The sequence below is a fragment of the Rhineura floridana genome, chromosome 3 (genome assembly GCF_030035675.1).
Source record: "Rhineura floridana isolate rRhiFlo1 chromosome 3, rRhiFlo1.hap2, whole genome shotgun sequence".
Taxonomy (NCBI): domain Eukaryota; kingdom Metazoa; phylum Chordata; class Lepidosauria; order Squamata; family Rhineuridae; genus Rhineura; species Rhineura floridana.
This window is the reverse complement of record NC_084482.1, coordinates 211,759,219-211,778,068: the sequence shown is the minus strand read 5'-3', so window position 1 is coordinate 211,778,068 and position 18,850 is coordinate 211,759,219. Positions and strand designations below refer to the sequence as shown.

The 18,850-nt window shown below is 45.7% G+C and overlaps 1 protein-coding gene across 1 annotated transcript; it reads left to right on the top strand.

Moving 5' to 3' along the window:
• Window positions 1-6,604: 6,604 nt before the first annotated feature.
• On the top strand, window positions 6,605-16,727 carry LOC133381481 (zinc finger protein 420-like). Its single transcript, XM_061620635.1, has 6 exons — window positions 6,605-7,007; window positions 7,093-7,676; window positions 8,038-8,119; window positions 8,812-8,894; window positions 9,144-9,270; window positions 14,230-16,727. Exons 2-6 carry the CDS (start codon window positions 7,260-7,262, stop codon window positions 16,719-16,721), a joined length of 3,201 nt encoding a protein of 1,066 aa, XP_061476619.1. The 5' UTR covers window positions 6,605-7,007; window positions 7,093-7,259; the 3' UTR covers window positions 16,722-16,727.
• Window positions 16,728-18,850: the final 2,123 nt, after the last annotated feature.

Genomic DNA, 18,850 nt, shown 5'->3' with positions numbered 1-18,850 from the left:
TGCTCCCCGAGAGAGCAAAGCCTTCCGCCTCCCAGTGCAGCAGCAGCACCTCTGCACACCGGCGTTATTTCCCCCGCCTCAGCCAGCTTTCCTGTACTGAGCAGGAGGGACGCTGGTAGAGGTTGAATTGCATGCAGGGCGGAGGAGGAGGAGGATATATATACACACACACCTGGAGTGATTTCTCCTCCTTTGTAAACTCCAGCCAGCATGTTGGTGGGGAAAGGCATGACTCGCAGCACAACAACAATAATAATATTAATAAGAATATTAATAAGAAATGCTGTACAGGTTGAAGACCAGCCGTGAGGGCTTAGCTCTCTGATGTTTGTTTTTCCACAGTGAACTGGGCAGGAGGGGAAATTGGCGGGAACTAGCGCTGCCTCGCTCCGGATGGACCTAGGCAGACTGGTGCGAAACCATATAAATGCCTGGAATGTGGAATGAGCATCAATACAAATTCCTGTCTCACTGCCCATCGAAGAATTCACACTGATAAGAAGTCATATGAAAGGAAGGGCCTTAGCTGGAAAAGTAAACTTGCTTCCCATCAAAGAATTCACATTCGGGAATGACCATATAAAGGCTTATCATGTGGAAAGAGCTTCAGCTATAAGGAAAATCTTGCTGTCCATCAAAACTTCACACTGGGGCTATCAGCACTATAACACTGCTTGGAATTTAGAAAAAGCTTCAGCTGCAAGCACAAGTGGGTGGAGCAGCTGCTTTGCATGCAGAAGGTTGCAGGTTCAATCGCCAGTGGCATTTCCTTGTCTGAAACCGTGGAGAGCTGCTGCCAGCCAGTGCAGACAGCAGTGACATAGATGGACCCCAGTGCTCTGAGTCGGTATAGGACAGGAGCTCCCCGTCTTCCTGTTCTCTGCAAGGCCTCTTTCCTCCTTGGCTCCCGCTTTGAGCGATCATCCGTCTGCCTGATTTCATAAGGGTTAAAATAAAGGAAACCAGATTGCTAGGGAGGAAGGATAGAGGAAGTGGTTGGAGGGGAATCCATGCTCTTCAAAGGCAATGCTGTTCCTCTCCCTCTGAAGTCACTTCCGGCCTGGCTCTTTCCTTGGAGAAAAGCAGCACTGCCCCCCTGTCTCTCCCCCAAGGGTTGCTGCATCGGTGGCCCCTTCTGGGGTCCGGTCAGCCTCCCCTCCCCCGTTGGGCATTTGGGCGAAGGAGAGTCCCAGAGCTGCGGGGGAGGATGCAGAGGAGGAAGTGTAAGAAAGGGGAGTGAGGAGGAAATTAGGAGACTCCTTATGATTGCAGCCCCTGTCGGTGAAGGCAGAGAAAAGTCTGGAGCCATAGCAAGGGAGAACTTCACCCTGTAAGGAGGTGGCCCATGTTGAGCTGACCCTGTCAGGATCCCCCATCACAACATCCACCATCAGGGAGCAGAGCTTCCTTCCCCCTCCTCTTGAAAATGAATTGTACTTAATGAGATATGCAAATAATGGTGGTAGACTGCAGCTGGGTGGAGAGGTGGGGTGTTTTTCTCTGGCTGAGGAATCTGCTTAACAACCGATGGGCGAAGAAAAAAATAGGCAAGGCCTTGGTCCCCTGAGTGAAATCTTGGGGGCAGGGATCATATTGCAAATGAATGCTGTTTGATGGGAGTAGTTTTGGGTGGGAAGTGGAGCTTTTCTATACAGAATCAGTGTGCCAGACCTCAGTGTGTTGAATGACCAGAACTTGATTCCTAGAGAGGAAGGGAATTTGGAGGGGCTCTGTGTACCCCAAAGCCCCTTCCTGCCAGGATCTTAACTTGAGTGAAAGAAAGTGCTGTTTGCCCCAAGCGTGGCATCGGTGCCCCCCTCTGAAATCTCATGAATCCCCTTCCCCTTTGTGCATTTGGCTGAAGGGTTTTCCCAGGGCTGCAGGGGAGGGCTCATAGGAGACCTGTTCAGCTGATCCATCCAAATCAGGGAGGGGACCCTTTTCCTTTCCTCTCTTGGCAAGGCCAAGACACCCCACAGTGAGTGAGGAGAGTGAAAGCAGATCTTGAATGCCCCCGTTACTTACACACTAACTGGTGTTATCACTTGTCATGAGCCAGGCTGGCAGAGGGCGGATAGAGGAGGGCGAAACATGATGAGGAACCCGGAGAGGGAGCAAGCAGAGGGGTGGACTCACAGGGCGACTCAACCCCTGTCTTTGACAGCTCAGCCCCAGACTCCCCTATTGAAGCACCGCCTGGCCCAACTGAACATGCCCATGGTGCCCACACCAGACTCTCAGCATTGCACTTCAGATGTTTCCCAGCTGAGTGCTGCCCAGCTTCCCACAGCCGAACGGACATCTAGCAGCCCCCTTCAGTCGGAGAGGGAAGCTGAGATTAAACCACCTTCACCCTGCGCTGGGAGGCGCTTCAGGTGGAAAGTTCAACAGTTAGAACTGAGGCAGAGCCTTTGTTTGCACGTTGAATCCAGGCCTACTTAAACTGACTTGGGGGGGACCCGGATGCCGAGTCAATGTCTTGGAGTCGTGAAGCTGTGCTTATTTAGCGCTAGAGCAGAGGAAAGTTCTTAGAAAGAGCAGTTAGTTTAATGAGGTGCACAGCTTCTGTCTATAGCTTTAATAACAAGAGAAAGCACCAGAGCCGTGTCTGTCTCTGACACCTTCGATTTCAGGCATGACATCACTCCTACCTCCTTCCTACCCTCCCCCTGATCTCTGCAAGGCCAAGACACCACTTTAAGTGAGGAGGGATTGAAAGTAGGTCTCTGAACGCCCCCATTACTCACGCACTGACTGGTGTCATCACTCTTCCTGGCTGACAACACGTGGGCCCATCCAGGCTGGCAACTCCTGGGATGCAGAAGGGATCTTTCAACATTGAATGGAAAGCGCTACTCGAAAAGTGGCAACCTTTGAATCAAAGGAACCAACTTCAGCAGAACCCAACTGAAAATAACTGTTGTATTAAAAGGGTATAAATAGGTGGAGACCGCAATCCAAATGTTAATGTAACATATTGCCTGGCTGCTCAGACACTGTATCTTGTACCGTACTCTGCTTTATAAGAAAACAATGCTTTGTCTAGAAGGGAAGGTTTAAGAAACCCATTTTCAGAAGAGACCTTTTTTCCTCTGTGCACTACTAAACTACAAGCGAAGCCATTCTAAGCTTATGTAAATGATTTTAGCACACTCTTTGCACATTTTAAGCCATTATTTGGGCTATCCCATCACACTGTGCTGGGTTTGTCTGAGTGCCTGTAGCGCCCAGACGTTATTTTCTGCAAACGCTACTACACAGTAAGTGTTAGTGAATGTTAACAAAGCCCCTTCCCCTCACCCGAAGGGAAAAGTGAAAACTTTGCAAAGAGGCTTTGGGAGGTCTCCTGATTTGCAACAGCTATAGACCAGGGAGTCATGAAGAATTCCACTTACAGTGCAATGCAGAGCAGCCATTATTCAAGGGAAGGTGGTCCGTTCTGATATATGTAGTTACAGGATTAGATCCATCTGTAGGGGAGATTTGAAACGTGGCAAATGTTCATGCTGCTCACAAGCATTACAGATAAAACAGCACGTTCATCCTAAAGATGGAAGGAAATTCAGATTGAACAGTTTCACTAAGTGTCAATCTATTGATGTATGTTATATTTGTACCAACACCATCAACTACGCAATTTATAGATTATATACTCCAGAAGAGGTAAAATATTTCACTAGAGAATTGATCCATATGTCTTGTGACAAAGGCCAAAATCTGCATATTGTGTTACATTTTAGATTTTTGGTTTAAATGGACTCACTGACAAGTTTAGCTTATCCTACATACAGCATAGGATAAGCCAGTGTGGTGTAGTGGTTAGAGTGTTGGACTAGGACCTGGGAGACCAGGGTTTGAATCCCCACGTAGCCATGAAGCTCACTGGGTGACATTGGGCCAGTCACTGCCTCTCAGTCTCATGAAAACCCTCTTCATAGGGTCGCCATAAGTCGGAATCGACTTGAAGGCAGTACACTTACTTACACACATATACAGTATAACATCTTTTTGAAATTAATGATGATAATCACCCGTAAAAGTATTCTCTTATTTATTATATATCTTGGTCTTTCAGAAAGATGAGTTTATATTGTTGTTCCCTGAGATGAGTGCAAGGGAGATATATGTGCGAAATATTTAATTGTGGTACGTGCTGTAATTAGTTATACATTTGCAGCATAAGGATGCTAGATGGTTAATAGTGTATTGTACTTACAGCTATGAAATCACCATCTAAAAGCATCTCTGTATAGAAAAGTATTCTTATCGACTAGAGAAGCACAACAAGGACTTAATTCTTCAAGAGAGAATTGTTATCATTCGTCCCAAGGACAGCTGAGAAAATTAACGGGGGATTGGAAAAGACAACAATACTTGAAACAGATTGTCCTGCTGTTTCTTAATTTGGACTGTGTAATGTAAGTCTAACTTAAGAAATGGTAATCTTTCAACTTCTAGACCTTTTCAACTTTGAGTTCAATATGGAACCTTTTTACACTTTGGGTCTTGCTAGTGCTTATATATTGATGGCTAGGTGTTTGGCATTGCGCGGCTCAGTGTACAAAGTAAGCAGATGGGTTTCAAGTTCCCGCCCTCCTCTTAATTCCCATTCACAGGACCTCCATTGCATCCCATTGAGATTTCAGGACAAGGTCATCCCTCAATACAAGGCATGCTGTATAGTGTCTCAGGCTTTCAGAGCATCAGTTTAGACTTTATAGCAAAGCCGTACGCTGGGCAGGAGTCTCTTGCACTCCAGTGGAGGCGTTTTTTCTTTCTGTTAAACTGAGTTTAACCTTCTCTAACTGACAAAAGTAGCTGAACTGACTTGGCTTTCCGGTTCCATTCATCTTCCAGATACAGCAACATATATCATCACATCTTCCCTTCTCACGCAAGCCAAACCAGTTTGGGAGCCTTGTCTGCCAGCCTCCCCATATTTCTATGATCTATATATTTGTCTTGAACCCCCAGGAGGGTCCAAACCCCCAGGAAGGAGCCACAGCTCAGTGGGTAGAGCAGCTGCTTTGCATGCAGAAGGTCCCAGGTTCAATCTCCAAGGACAGACTCCGTGCCTGAAACGCTGGAGAGCTGCTGCCAGTCAGTGCAGATCCCACTGAGCTAGATCGACCCCCATGCTCTGACTCAGTACAGGGCAGGAGCTCCGTGTCTTCCTCCTTGCTGCGCAACGCCTCTTTCCTTCTTGGCTCCCGCTCTGAGAGATCATCAGGAGGCTTGACTTCGTGAGGGTTAAAATAAACGAAAGCAGATTCCTAGAAAGGAAAGAGGAGGAGGTGCGGGAGGCTTCAAAGAAAATGCGGCTCCTCTCCCTCTGACGTCACTTCCTGCCGGGCTCTTCCGTTGGAGGAAAGTGGCTCCCTGGTCAAGAGCGCAGTTGGATTCGTCATTAAACGCCAGAAGCAGCAGCAGTGCTGCAGCGTCGGTGGCGCCTTCTGGGTTGTCCCTGCTGTGCATTTGGGCGAAGGGGAGTCCCAGGGCCTAGGGGAGGAGCTGCAGGGCGGGGGAGCAAGGAGGGGGCGGGAGACCCCAGATTGGAGCCCCACCCGGTGAAGGCAGAGGAGCGGCTGGAGAGCCCACGACAACAAGGGAGACCCTCACCCCGTAAGGAGGTGGCCTCTGTTCTGCGACCCTTCAGGATCCCCCGTCAGAACATCCCCCATAATAACAGATAGACAAAGGGAATAGAACAGAAGAAAAAAGATAGGCAGAGCCTTGGTACAATGAGTGGAAAGTGGAGCTTCCATATTTAGAAGCAGTATACCAGGCTTAGTGTGTTAAATGGCCTCAGTTTGATGGCTAGACAGGAAGGGAATCGGGGGGGGGGCGCTGTATCCCTCAGAGCAAAAGCTCCTCTGTTCAAAGTCCCTTTCATTCTCACTTGGTGGTAAATACTCAAGCCCTGCATGGGTGGCCCCCTCTGAAATCTTGTGAGCATCCTCTGCCTTTACACATTTGGTGGAAAGGTTTTCACAGAGCAGGGCGCACAGGAGGCCTGTTCAGCAGATCCATCCAAATCAGGGAGGAGAGCTACCTCTCCCTCCCCAGCAAGGCCAGGGCACCACTTTGAATTAAGGGGCAATTGAAAGTATGCCTATCAATGCCCCCGTTATTCACACACTGACTGGTGTTATCACACATGTGCCCATCCAGGCAAGTAACCCCTGGGATACAGAAGGGACCTTTAAGTGTGAATAGAAAGTGCTACTGAAAATTGGCAATCTTTTCATGAAAGGAATCAAACTCGGAAGACCCCGACTGAAAGTGAACAACCGTGTTTTATTAAAAGGGTAAATAGGTGAAGAGAGCCTACAGGACAGGGCAGCCCCCACCCGCATCCATATCCCATCACTCAATGCCTGCTGAGGTGAAGGTAAAATCAGTTCTTCCTTAATTTATGATGACAATCCCAAAAATGTAGGTTCATTGCTTTCTTCCACCACATTATACTCAAAGATCTTTCCATTTCCTTATCACAACCAGGTCATAAACTCCAGGAACTGCAGCGTTCCAATTTAATTTAATATGCAACAATATAGCTCACGTTTAACTCTGAAGGGGGACAGTTCTAAAGATAAGCAAATCTATCAAGAGATGAAAGGAATAACGTATTTCATTCACAATTAAACCAAAATTCTGTATTCCAGGTGAGGCTTGTAAAAGTTCAGAGATAAGTTAGGGAGTATAGGATCTTATATTGAATTAGACAATTGTCCCATCTAGCTCAGTATTGTCCGCACTGACTGGCAGCGTCTCTCCAGGATTACAGGCAGGTAGTCTTTCCCAGCCCTACCTGGAGATTCAAAGTGGGACGTTGTGTGTACAAAGCAGCTGCTCTACCACTGAGCTACAGCCTGTCTTCTGAAAGGGTCTCCCCTTTAGCTTGTTTTTAATTAAGAATAAGATGGTAATGAGGATGATGCTGGTTCCTGGGGCCCTTTGGAGCTGCTATCAGAGATCTGTCAACCATCCAGACACCCATCTTCAAAGTAAGACGTAGGCTCCATCACTGGGTTTTTATCAAAGGTTATATGGTAGAAACAATAATCCTCACATTTGACTATTCTTACCCAGCATCTTTCCTGCTCTGCAAGCCTTCGGCCTGGGCATAGTGATCCCTGTATGGCTTCGCTCATAGAATAAGTGGACCTGCTCCTTCTGAACGTGGCCTCAGAAGGCAGAAAACTATTCCCAGAAGCAGAGAAGGGATGAGGACCCCGTGAAAGGCCAAGAGATCAAAGATGGAACAGCAAGACCCATCTACCCCTGAAGCAGGACTTGGCCCTGATGCCATCAAGACTGAGACCCATGCGGAGGAATGCCTAGGGGAAAATGTGCAGAAGATCTTGGGGAAGAATCCCCTCAGCTCAGATGTGCAGCGCCAGCAGTTCCGGTGTTTCCGCTACCAGGCAGCTGAGGGGCCCCGAGAGGCTTGCAGCCAACTCCACCTTCTTTGCCGTGAATGGTTGAAGCCAGAGCGACACTCAAAGAACCAGATCGTGGACAAGGTGATCCTGGAGCAGTTCCTAGCTGTCCTGCCCCCAGAGATGGAGAGCTGGGTGAGGGAATGTGGGGCCGAGACCAGTTCCCAGGCAGTGGCCCTGGCAGAAGGTCTCCTGCTGAACGTGGCAGAGGACGAGAAGCAGGCAGAGCGGCAGGTAAGATGGCTGTCCCTGGTCTAGATGAAGCCTTCCAGATGTTGTTGAAGTAAAAGTCCTATAATCGCTGGCCATTCATGGTATTGTCTGGGGCTGATGTGAATTGGAGTCTGGTCCCATCTGAAGGGCACCACGTTGGCTACCCCGATATCAAGTATCTCTAAGGGTTTTGCATCTATCCTTCCTTTCTATATCAAATGTTTATTTATTTATTTATAAAATAAATTAATTAAATAAATAAATAAAGGTTTTGCATCTATCCTTCCTTTCTATATGAAACATTCCTGTGGTATTGCCTCTGTCACTCCTTTTTTAATTCTGCTCCCCATTATATGACTTGAGTTCTTATTATGCTTTTCAGGAAAAGGGTCTCTGTGGAGAAACAGGAATGGATTTCCCTGAGGCAGAGAGGACTCCATTGGACCCCAGGCAGAGGCCGCTGGGTAAAGATGAATGGGGCGTGTTTCCGTTTGGTCTGTCTCTGTTGATTTTGCCTGCGAGAACCAGTGTGATGTTGTGGTTAAGGTTTTGGACTACGACCTGGGAGACTAGGGTTCAAATCCCCACACAGCCATGAAGCTCACTGGGTGACCTTGGGCCAGTCGCTGCCTCTCAGCCCCAGAGGAAGGCAATCGTAACCCCCGTCTGAATACAGCTTACCATAAAAACCCTATTCATAGGGTCACCATAAGTCAGAATCGACTTGAAGGCAGTACAGTGGTTAAGGTGTTGGACTACGACCTGGGAGAGCAGGGTTCAGTCACTGCCCCTAAGTCCCAGAGGAAGTCAATGGTAAACCCTTTCTGAATACCGCTTACTATGAAAACCCTAAACACCATAAGTCAGGATCAACTTGAATTTCCATTTTCCACTCTTGTCTCCAGCCTTTTCCACTGCTCAGAAATGCTCCTACTTACATCATAAATTTTTACGTGGGAACCATCACTTTGATTTCTGGCTTAGAGCTCAAATGAGGAGAGATGTTTTATCACACAACTGAAACATAAATTGTGCATAAATACCTGAAACTCACTCAGCTGAGAAGAACCCTTGTGCAGTTATACCTCTATGGTTAAATCTCTGACAATAGCATACGGTATACTAGTGGCTTTTGGGCCCATTTTCTTTCTCACAGGGGATGGAATCATGTCGGCAAGACCTGCTAAATCATCTCCCCTTTCTGGTGGAGGAGAAGCTGTTGCTGTCGCCCCAGATCAGGTAGGGGAAAGACTCAGAAGTGGGAAAGGCAGGGGGCAGCCTGGGTGCCTCTCTGTCCCTGGGTCTGAATGAATTTTCCTCCTCTTTGCGTCTCCCAAAGCCACCTCAACAAAAGCTGTGAATGCCATTTAAGAAGGTTTCTGTCCTTAGAACAATGACCAGCCACCTCACCTTAACTACGTTTCCCACATAGGTAGGAGATAATCTTTATGCTTGCTATGATGACAAATTGAATTATATTTCTTTTAGGATCCAGTGTCTTTGGAGGATGTGGCTGTGCAGTTCACGGGAGAGGAGTGGGCTTTGCTGAATCCTGACCAGAGAGCTCTGCATAGCGAAGTCATGGAGGGGATTTGTGGGACTCTGTCCTGTCTCGGTAAGGCAGGTTCCGTTGTAATTTGTTATGTGCCTTCAAGTCGATTATGACTTATGGCAACCCTATGAATCAACAACCTTCAGTAGCATCTGTTATAAACCACCCTGTTCAGATCTTCCTTTATGCAATCAATCCATCTATTGTTTGGCCTTCCTCTTTTTCTATTCCCTGCTGTTTTCCCCAGCATTATTGTCTTTTCTAGTGAATCATATCTTCTCCTTATGTGTCCAAAGTATGATATCCTCAGTTTCATCATTTTAGCTTCTAGTGATAGTTCTGGTTTAATTGTCTTTTCGCTGTCCAGGGTATTGGTCGTAATACCTGTTTTCAAATTCCATATTTCTACATTTAATGCACCCGAATATTCTGATGTACTGCCACCTATTTCAACAGGGATTCTTAATCTTCTGCAGATAACTTGAATGGACAGCCATCTATTCTCTCTGAACAGATCTCTAGTTATGCCCTTCTAAAACAATGGTCCAATTAGCTGGAATTTTTCACTAAAATGTTTCCCCAAGTGCTATAACACAGCATAGCTGAGCTCCATTTGAGTTTCTAATATGGCCTACGAGGTGCAACATTTGGCATTCTGGGCTTTGGGGAGACACATCCAAAGCTTTCCTCCTAGTTTATCCTTTTTCCTAGACCTGGAGCAGAGTGGTGGCAGTGCATTATATGATGTGGGGGAGAGGAGGACCGTTTTAAGACTGGGGTAGCCATCATGGCGTGCTCCACAGATTCCTGGACTCTCACTCCCATAAGCGGTGACCATTGTCCACGCTGACTGGGGCTGATGAGAATGGGATTCCAACAAACTCTGGAGAGCACCACGTTGTTATAGGGAAAGGGACTCAGACGGTAAGAAAAGCCTTCCCTATCATAGAATCATAGAATAGTAGAGTTGGAAGGGACCTACAAGGCCATCGAGTCCAACCCCCTGCTCAATGCAGGAATCCAAATCAAAGCATTCCCGACAGATGGCTGTCCAGCTGCCTCTTGAATGCCTCCAGTGTCGGAGAACCCACTACTTCTCTAGGTCATTGGTTCCATTGTCGTATGGCTCTAACAGTTAGGAATTTTTTCCTGATGTTCAGTCTTAATCTGGCTTCCTGCAACTTGAGCCCATTCCGTGTCCTGCACTCTCCAAGAAGAGATCTTGGCCCTCCTCTGTGTGACAATCTTTCATGTACTTGAAGAGTGCTATCATATCTCCCTTCAGTCTTCTCTTCTCCAGGCTAAACATGCCCAGTTCTTTCAGCCTCTCCTCATAGGGCTTGGTTTCCAGTCTCCTGATCATCTTTGTTGCCCTCCTCTGAACCTATTCCAGTTTGTCTGCATCCTTCTTGGTGCGGAGACTAGAACTGGACGCAGTACTCAGGATGAGGCCTAACCAGTGCTGAATAGAGGGGAAGTAATACTTCACGCAATTTGGAAACTATATTTCTCTTAATGCAGCCTACTACAGCATTTGCCTTTTTTGCAGCTACATCACACTGTTGGCTCATATTCAGCTTGTGATCAACCACAATTCCAAGATCTTTCTCACATGTCGTATTGCTGAGCCAGTCTTATAACTGTGCATTTGGTTTCTTTTTCCTAAGTGTAGAACTTTGCATTTATCCCTGTTGAATTTCATTCTGATGTTTTCAGCCCAATGCTCCAGCCTATCAAGGCCTCTTTGAATTTTGTTTCTGTCTTCCACAGTATTAGCTATGCCCCCCAATTTTTTATCAGCTGCAAATTTGATAAGCATGCTCTGTACCTCCTCATCCAAGTCGATAATAAAAATGTTGAAGAGCACTGGACCCAGGACCGAGCTCCCACTTGTTACTTCTGCCCAGTTTGAGAAGGCACCACTGATAAGCACTCTTTGGGTATGATTCTGGAGCCAACTGTTGATCCACCTGATAGTTGTTCCATCCAGCCCACATTTAGCTATCTTGCTAATCAGAATGTCATGGGGCACTTTGTCAAAAGCTTTGCTGAAGTCGAGATATATTATGTTCACAGCATTCCCACAGTCCACAAGGGAAGTTACCTAATCAAAAAACAAGATAAGATTAGTTTGGCAGGATTTGTCTTTCATAAATCCATGTTGTCTCGTAGTAATCACTGCATTGTTTTCAAGGTGCTTACAGATTGACTGCTTTATAATCTGCTCCAGAGTTTTTCCAGGGATTGATGTTAGGTTGACTGGTCTATAGTTCCCCGATTCCTCCTTTTTGAAGACAGGGACTACATTAGTTCTCCTTCAGTCATCGGGCAGTTCACCAGTCCTCCATGATTTCACAAAGATAATAGACAATCATTCCGAGAGTTCTTCAGGCAGTTCCTTCAATACTCTAGAATGCAGTTTATCGGGCCCTGCCAATTTGAACTCGTTGAAAGTGATTAGGTATTCCTTGACCGTTTGTCTATCAATCTCAAGCTCCAATCCTGCCCCTTCCACTTCATGTTTCCTGGGAGGGTCATAGACCCTTTTCTGGGAGAAGACTGAGCCAAAGTAGGAATTGAGCACTTCTGCCTTTTCTTTGTTATCTGTTATCATTTTGCCATCCTCATTGAGTTGCTGTGACACCATTTCTTTTCTCTGTCTTTTACTACGGACGTACCTGAAGAAAGCTTTTTTGTTGCTTTTAGCATCCCTCGCTAACCTCAGCTCATTCTCAGCTTTAGCCTTCCTGACGCCATCTCTGCAATTCCGTTGTACCTGCCTGTACTCTTCCTTTGTGGCCTGGCCTTCTTTCCACTTCCTGTATGTGTCCTTTTTTCTTTTCAGGTCATCTCTAAGCTTCTTGTGAAGCCACATTGGCTTCTTCTGCTGTTTTCCCCCTTTTTTCCTTGTTGGAATTGCTTGCCATTGAGCTTTTAGAATTTCCTTTTTTAGAAACTCCCACCCATCATAGACTCCTTTTCTCATAAGGGTCGCTTGCCATGGAACCGTACTTACAATTGTTCTGAGTTTATGAAAATCAGCTTTCCTGAAGTCCAGGGTGCGTGTATGGCTACTCTCAGCTTTTGCTTCTGTTAAAATCAAGAATTCAAATATGGTGTGGTCACTTCCCCCCGGTGTTCCCGTAACTGCCACTTTATCCACCAAATCATCTCTATTGTCTAGAATCGAGTCCAGGATAGCCAATCCTCTGGTTGCTTCCTCCACTTTCTGTAGGAGAAAGTTATATCCAACACAAGTCAGAATTTTCTTTGAGGGACTGTGTTTGGCAGAGTTTGTCTCCCAACAGATATCGGGATAATTGAAGTCCCCCATTACTACTACATCATGCCTCCTCGAAACACTGGCAATTTGCTTTGCAAAAGTTACATTCTCGTCTTCTCCTTGATTGGGTGGTCGGTAGTAGACTCCAAGCACCACATTCCTTTCATTACTTGCCCCATTAATTTTAATCCAGATACTATCGGTGGAGCTATCAAGCTCATCTTCCTGTATTTCTGTGCAGGGATATATATTTTTAATATATAGTGAGACTCCACCTCCCTTTTTATTCCTTCTGTCTTTTTGAACTAGTTATATCCTTCAATTGCTATAGTCCAGTCATGGGAGTCATCCCACCAAGTTTCAGTTACACCTATCAAGTTGTAATTACCCTCCTGTATTAAGAGTTCAAGTTCGTCCTGCTTGTTTCCCATGCTCTGCGCATTAGTATACAGACATCAAAGACCATGTGATTTATGGCTTGGCTTCCTTACTACGTTTTTCTGAGGATTGTTACTGGGCCCTATTATAGCCGATCTCTCTGTTCCCGTTACCGTGCACAAGCCTTCGTCAGTCGTTACCACCAAGATTACATCTCCCTCCCCCTTATGATTCAGTTTAAAGCCCTCCAGGCTGTGGCGAAACACATTCCTCCCAGTCCTTGTGAGATGCAACCCATCACTTGCCAGCAGTCCATCTTCCAGGAAGCGTAGCTCATGGTCCCAGAATCCAAATCTCTCACGTCGGCACCACCTTCATAGCCATTCATTCACACGTTTTTATTTCCCTTTCTACTCCTCTGCTATGTACTGGAAGGATGGATGAAAAAACTATCTGAGCCCCAAAGTCCTTGAGTTTCCTTCCCAGAGCTTCAAAGTCTGACATGATTTCTTCATAGCTCCGTTCATCTCCCTGTATTTCTGTGCAGGGATATATATTTTTAACATATAGCGCGAGTCCACTTCCCTTTTTATTCCTTCTGTTCTTTTTGAAAAAGACAATTTGTCTATTTTTATTGATTTAAAACATGTACATCATCTTATTCTGAACAAAAATTCACATGGAGTATAAAAAATGGTTAGAGATCTATACAAGATGCTAGAATCACAACATAATCAAAACAGCAGTACACGAATCAGCACAAAGAAACTTTAAGAGTCACAAGAAATACAAATATAGATGAGAACAATGTTAGAATCCCAGAGGTCTGACTCAGCAGCCCTGCCATAGTCATTGGCCAACTAATCCAGGAGTATTTGCTCTTACTGGCATCACGTTTGAGGGCTTTTTCTGAGGTCCTTTAACTGCTGAAGTGGGGGATTCACCTTGGGACCTTCTCCTTGCAATAGACTTTCTCTGCCACTGAAGGATGGAGCCTCCCCTTTTCATTCTCTCACTTCACTTGCTCCAGAGTTCAGAAGAGAATATCTGCAGTTGCTTTATTTACCTTGTCAACTTTGTAGGCTAGGCCGAATGAGAGTGATTGGCCCAGGACCACCCAATGGGATTAACCTCTGACTGGGAGCTGAACCCAGATCACCGTGGTCCAAATCTGACAGTCTGTATCACTCCAATTGTCAGTGAATGCCAGACAACAGAGACTGTTCAACCTGGAGTAAGATCCGTCTCCCATCTAAGTCCTGTCAATTCTTCCTTTATCACAAAAGTTATTTGGGATTGTTCAGTGATTTGAGGATCCATTTCTTCCCTCATGCTCTTATCAGTTTCTCTCTTCCTTGCAGAAGGTGATGAATGGAAAGCCAAGAGGAAGGGAGAACTATGTGGGAAAGAGAGATGGAAAAGAGACAGATCTGAAAAGAGGGAAGAGCAGAGAAGGAAACCTGAAGCAGAAGAGAAAAGGAGGAATAAATCTTGCGCTTCTCAGGGTAGTGGCTACCATAAAACTGCCATCCGAGAAAAATCAGATCAAAGAAGGAAAAGAAATAAATATTTTCATTGTTCGAAAAGTCTGAATTCTAAAAGAAAGTGTAAAAAAGCCCACTACAAAAACCAGAAAAGGGAGAAAGCATATCAATGTTTGGAATGTGAAAGGAGGTTTAGCTGCAAGGCAAGTCTCATTTTGCATCAAAGAATGCACACCGGTGAGAAACCATATAAGTGCTTAGAATGTGGAAAGAGCTTCAGTTGGAAAAACAAACTCGCTGCCCACCAAAGAATTCACACCAGGGAGAATGCATATAAGTGCTTAGAATGTGGAAAGAGCTTCCGTCAGAAGACACATCTGTCTTTTCATCAAAGTATTCACACTGGGGAGAAACCGTATAAGTGCTCAGAATGTGGAAAGAGCTTCCGTCAGAAGACACATCTGACTTGCCATCAAAGAATTCACACTGGGGAGAAACCATATAAGTGCTTAGAATGTGGAAAGAGCTTCAATAGGAAAAACCAACTCACTGCCCATCAAAGAATTCACACTGGAGAGAAACCATATAAGTGCTTAGAATGTGGAAAGAGCTTCAGTAGGAAACAGCAACTCACTGCCCATCAAAGTATTCACACTGGGGAGAAACCACATAGATGTCTGGAATGTGGAAAGTGCTTTACTAGAAATTCCTCTCTCACTTTGCATCAAAGAATTCACACTGGGGAGAAACCATATAAGTGCTTAGAATGTGGAAAGAGCTTCAGTAGGAAAAACCAACTCACTTCCCATCAAAGTATTCACACTGGGGAGAAACCATATAAGTGCTTAGAATGTGGAAAGAGCTTCCATCAGAAGATACATCTGACTTTTCATCAAACTATTCACACTGGGGAGAAACCGTATAAATGCTTGGAATGTGGAAAGAGCTTCATCTGCAAAGAGCAACTCACTCCCCATCAAAGAATTCATACTGGAGAGAAAGCATATAAGTGCTTAGAATGTGGAAAGAGCTTCAGTAGGAAACAGAAACTCACTGACCATCAAAGTATTCACACTGGGGAGAAGCCATATAAGTGCTTAGAATGTGGAAAAAGCTTCCACCAGAAGATAAATCTGACTTCCCATCAAAGAATTCACACTGGGGAGAAACCACATAGATGCCTGGAATGTGGAAAGTGCTTTACTAGAAATTCCTCTCTCACTTTGCATCAAAGAATTCACACTGGGGAGAAACCATATAAGTGCTTAGAATGTGGAAAGAGCTTCAGTAGGAAAAACCAACTCACTTCCCATCAAAGTATTCACACTGGGGAGAAACCGTATAAATGCTTGGAATGTGGAAAGAGCTTCAGTTGCAAAGAGCAACTCACTCCCCATCAAAGAATTCACACCGGAGAGAAAGCATATAAGTGCTTAGAATGTGGAAAGAGCTTCAGTAGGAAACAGAAACTCACTGACCATCAAAGTATTCACACTGGAGAGAAGCCATATAAGTGCTTAGAATGTGGAAAAAGCTTCCACCAGAAGATAAATCTGACTTCCCATCAAAGAACTCACACTGGGGAGAAACCATATAAGTGCTTAGAATGTGGAAAGCGCTTCAGTTGGAAAAACATACTTGCTGCCCACCAAAGAATTCACACCGGGGAGAAACCATATAAGTGCTTAGAATGTGGAAAGAGCTTCCGCAGGAAACAAGCACTCACTGCCCATCAAAGAATTCACACTGGGGAGAAACCATATAAGTGCTTAGAATGTGGAAAGAGCTTCAGTAGGAAACAGCAACTCACTGCCCATCAAAGTATTCACACTGGGGAGAAACCATATAAGTGCTTAGAATGTGGAAAGAGCTTCAGTTGGAAAAACATACTTGCTGCCCACCAAAGAATTCACACTGGGGAGAAACCATATAAGTGCTTAGAATGTGGAAAGAGCTTCAGTAGGAAACAGCAACTCACTGCCCATCAAAGTGTTCACACTGGGGAGAAGCCATATAAGTGCTTAGAATGTGAAAAGAGCTTCAGTAGGAAACAGCAACTCACTGCCCATCAAAGTATTCACACTGGGGAGAAACCATATAAGTGCTTAGAATGTGGAAAGAGCTTCCACCAGAAGATAAATCTGACTTCCCATCAAAGAACTCACACTGGGGAGAAACCATATAAGTGCTTAGAATGTGGAAAGAGCTTCAGTTGGAAACAGCAACTCACTGACCATCAAAGTATTCACACTAGGAAGAAACCATATAAGTGCTTAGAATGTGGAAAGAGCTTCAGTAGGAAACAGAAACTCACTGACCATCAAAGTATTCACATTGGGGAGAAACCATATAAGTGCTTAGAATGTTGAAAGAACTTCAGTAGGAAACAGCAACTCACTGCCCATCAAAGTATTCACACTGGGGAGAAGCCATATGAATGCCTGGAATGTGGAAAAGGCTTTACTAGAAATTCCTCTCTCACTTTGCATCAAAGAATTCACACAAGGGAGAAACCATAGAACTGCTTGGAACATGGAAAGAGCTTCAGAAGTAGCTTAAGTCTTTAATGTCATGAAAGATTTCAGAAATGGGGAAATCATATTATGAGTGTAGAACAGGGGGTTGCTGACCTGTTGCCTGTGAGTGTTTTGGAGGCCTGCAAAGCCCTTCAGTGGCACCCCAGCAAATTGCCAAGTCTTTATAATACATGCTATTTATTCATCTCTTGCACACTATAACTAATAAAATGTAGTCAGTGACCTTATTATGGAAACAGAAAAATAGGGATACATATCAGCATGAAAGAAGTTGCTGGAAATCCAATTAACATCAATGTATAAGACTGTGAAGGCACATCTTAGTTAAAACAGGTTACAATAGTTGAAGGCCCTTTTTGTGTGTGGGGGTGTATGGTGTGAGTGTGTGTTGTGGGGGGTTGCATCATGTGCCTGGGAGAGAGGAGTCAAAGTCGACTTGGAAGATTTGAGGTGGCCCCAATTAGTGTAGTGACGGGTAGAGGGAGATATGACGCTGTGTGGAGGACTTGCCAGGTGAGGGGAACTCGGCCCAGGCAGTTAACGGCTGTGCTGGGTTCCGGTCCTCCACACACCCACAGGTTTGTTGGTTGCCCTATCAGCCAGCTCTCCGATCTCCGGATGCTGCTCTTAAATGCCAGATCGGTACATAATCAGAGCTCTCTCATCCACGATTTAATTGTGGATGAGGCAGCTGATCTGGCATGTATAACTGGGACCTGGGTGGGTGAGCAGGGAGGAGTTAGTCTCTCCCAGCTGTGCCCACCGGGGTACTTGGTTCAGCATCAGGGTAGATCTGAGGGCCGGGGAGGGGGGGTTGCTGTGGTCTATAGGAGTTCCATCTCTCTCTCCAAGCACCATGTCCATGCATCTACTGGTCTGGAGTATTTGCACCTTGTGTTGGATCAGGGGGACAGAGTGGGGATTCTGTTGGTGTACCGCCCACCCTGCTGCCCAACAGACTCCCTAACTGATCTGACGGAGGTGGTCTCGGCTGTATTGTTGAGATCACCCAGACTGTTTGTGCTGGGGGATGTCAACATCCACGCCGAGGCCGCCTTATCTGGGGCGGCTCAGGACTTCATGGCTTCCATGACAACCATGGGGCTGTCCCAATATGCTACTGGCCCAACACACGTGGCAGGGCATACTCTAGACCTGATTTTTGCAACTGGACATGGAGATGGTGATCTGAATGTAGGGAGTCTTACATCAGCCCCTTTGTCATGGACAGATCACCGCTTGTTGAGGTTTAGACTTACAGCAGCTTTTCCCCTCTGCAAGGGTGGAGGACCCATTAAGATGGTCCGCCCCCGGAGACTAATGAATCCGGATGGTTTTCAAAAGGCTCTGGGGAGTTTTCCGGCTGATAGGGCTGGTGCTCCTGTCGAAACCCTGGTCGAACTATGGAATGCTGAAATGACCCGGGCATTTGACATGATCGCTCCTGTGCGCCCTCTCCTATGTAGAGCTCCTTCAGCTCCATGGTATACTTCAGAGCTGAGAGCAATTAAACAGGAGACGGCTTGAGTGCAGATGGAGACGAACTCCTGAGGGATGCAATTATGCACTGGTAAGTGCCTATAGCAAGCTGTATTTAGGGGCAGTACGGGCAGCACAAAAACAATATTTTGTTGCCACTATTAAATCTTCTATCTGCTGTCCGGCGGAGCTTTTTAAAGTTGTCAGAGGGCTAGTACATTCTGGCCCTAGGGACACGGTAGAACTATCCGAAGCACGCTGTAATGAATTTGCTAGGCACTTCCAGGATAAAATCTCTTGCATCTGTCAAGACTTGGACTCCAGTGTTATAGCAGTTGAATCAAATGAGGTATCCGGAGCACAGCCTGGTCATGATTTTTTGGATGAGTTTCAATTGGTGCAGCTTGAGGACCTTGACAAGGTGCTTGGACAGGTGCGTGCAACCTCTTCTGTTCTGGATCCTTGCCCCTCTTGGCTAATAA

Coding starts and splice junctions, on each gene's coding strand:
- LOC133381481 (XM_061620635.1), top strand. CDS start 7,260: ATGGAACAGCAAGACCCATCTACCCCTGAAGCAGGACTTGGCCCTGAT. Junction 8,120..8,811: donor CCCCAGGCAGAGGCCGCTGG/GTAAAGATGAAT, acceptor TCTTTCTCACAG/GGGATGGAATCATGTCGGCA. Junction 8,895..9,143: donor TTGCTGTCGCCCCAGATCAG/GTAGGGGAAAGA, acceptor TATTTCTTTTAG/GATCCAGTGTCTTTGGAGGA.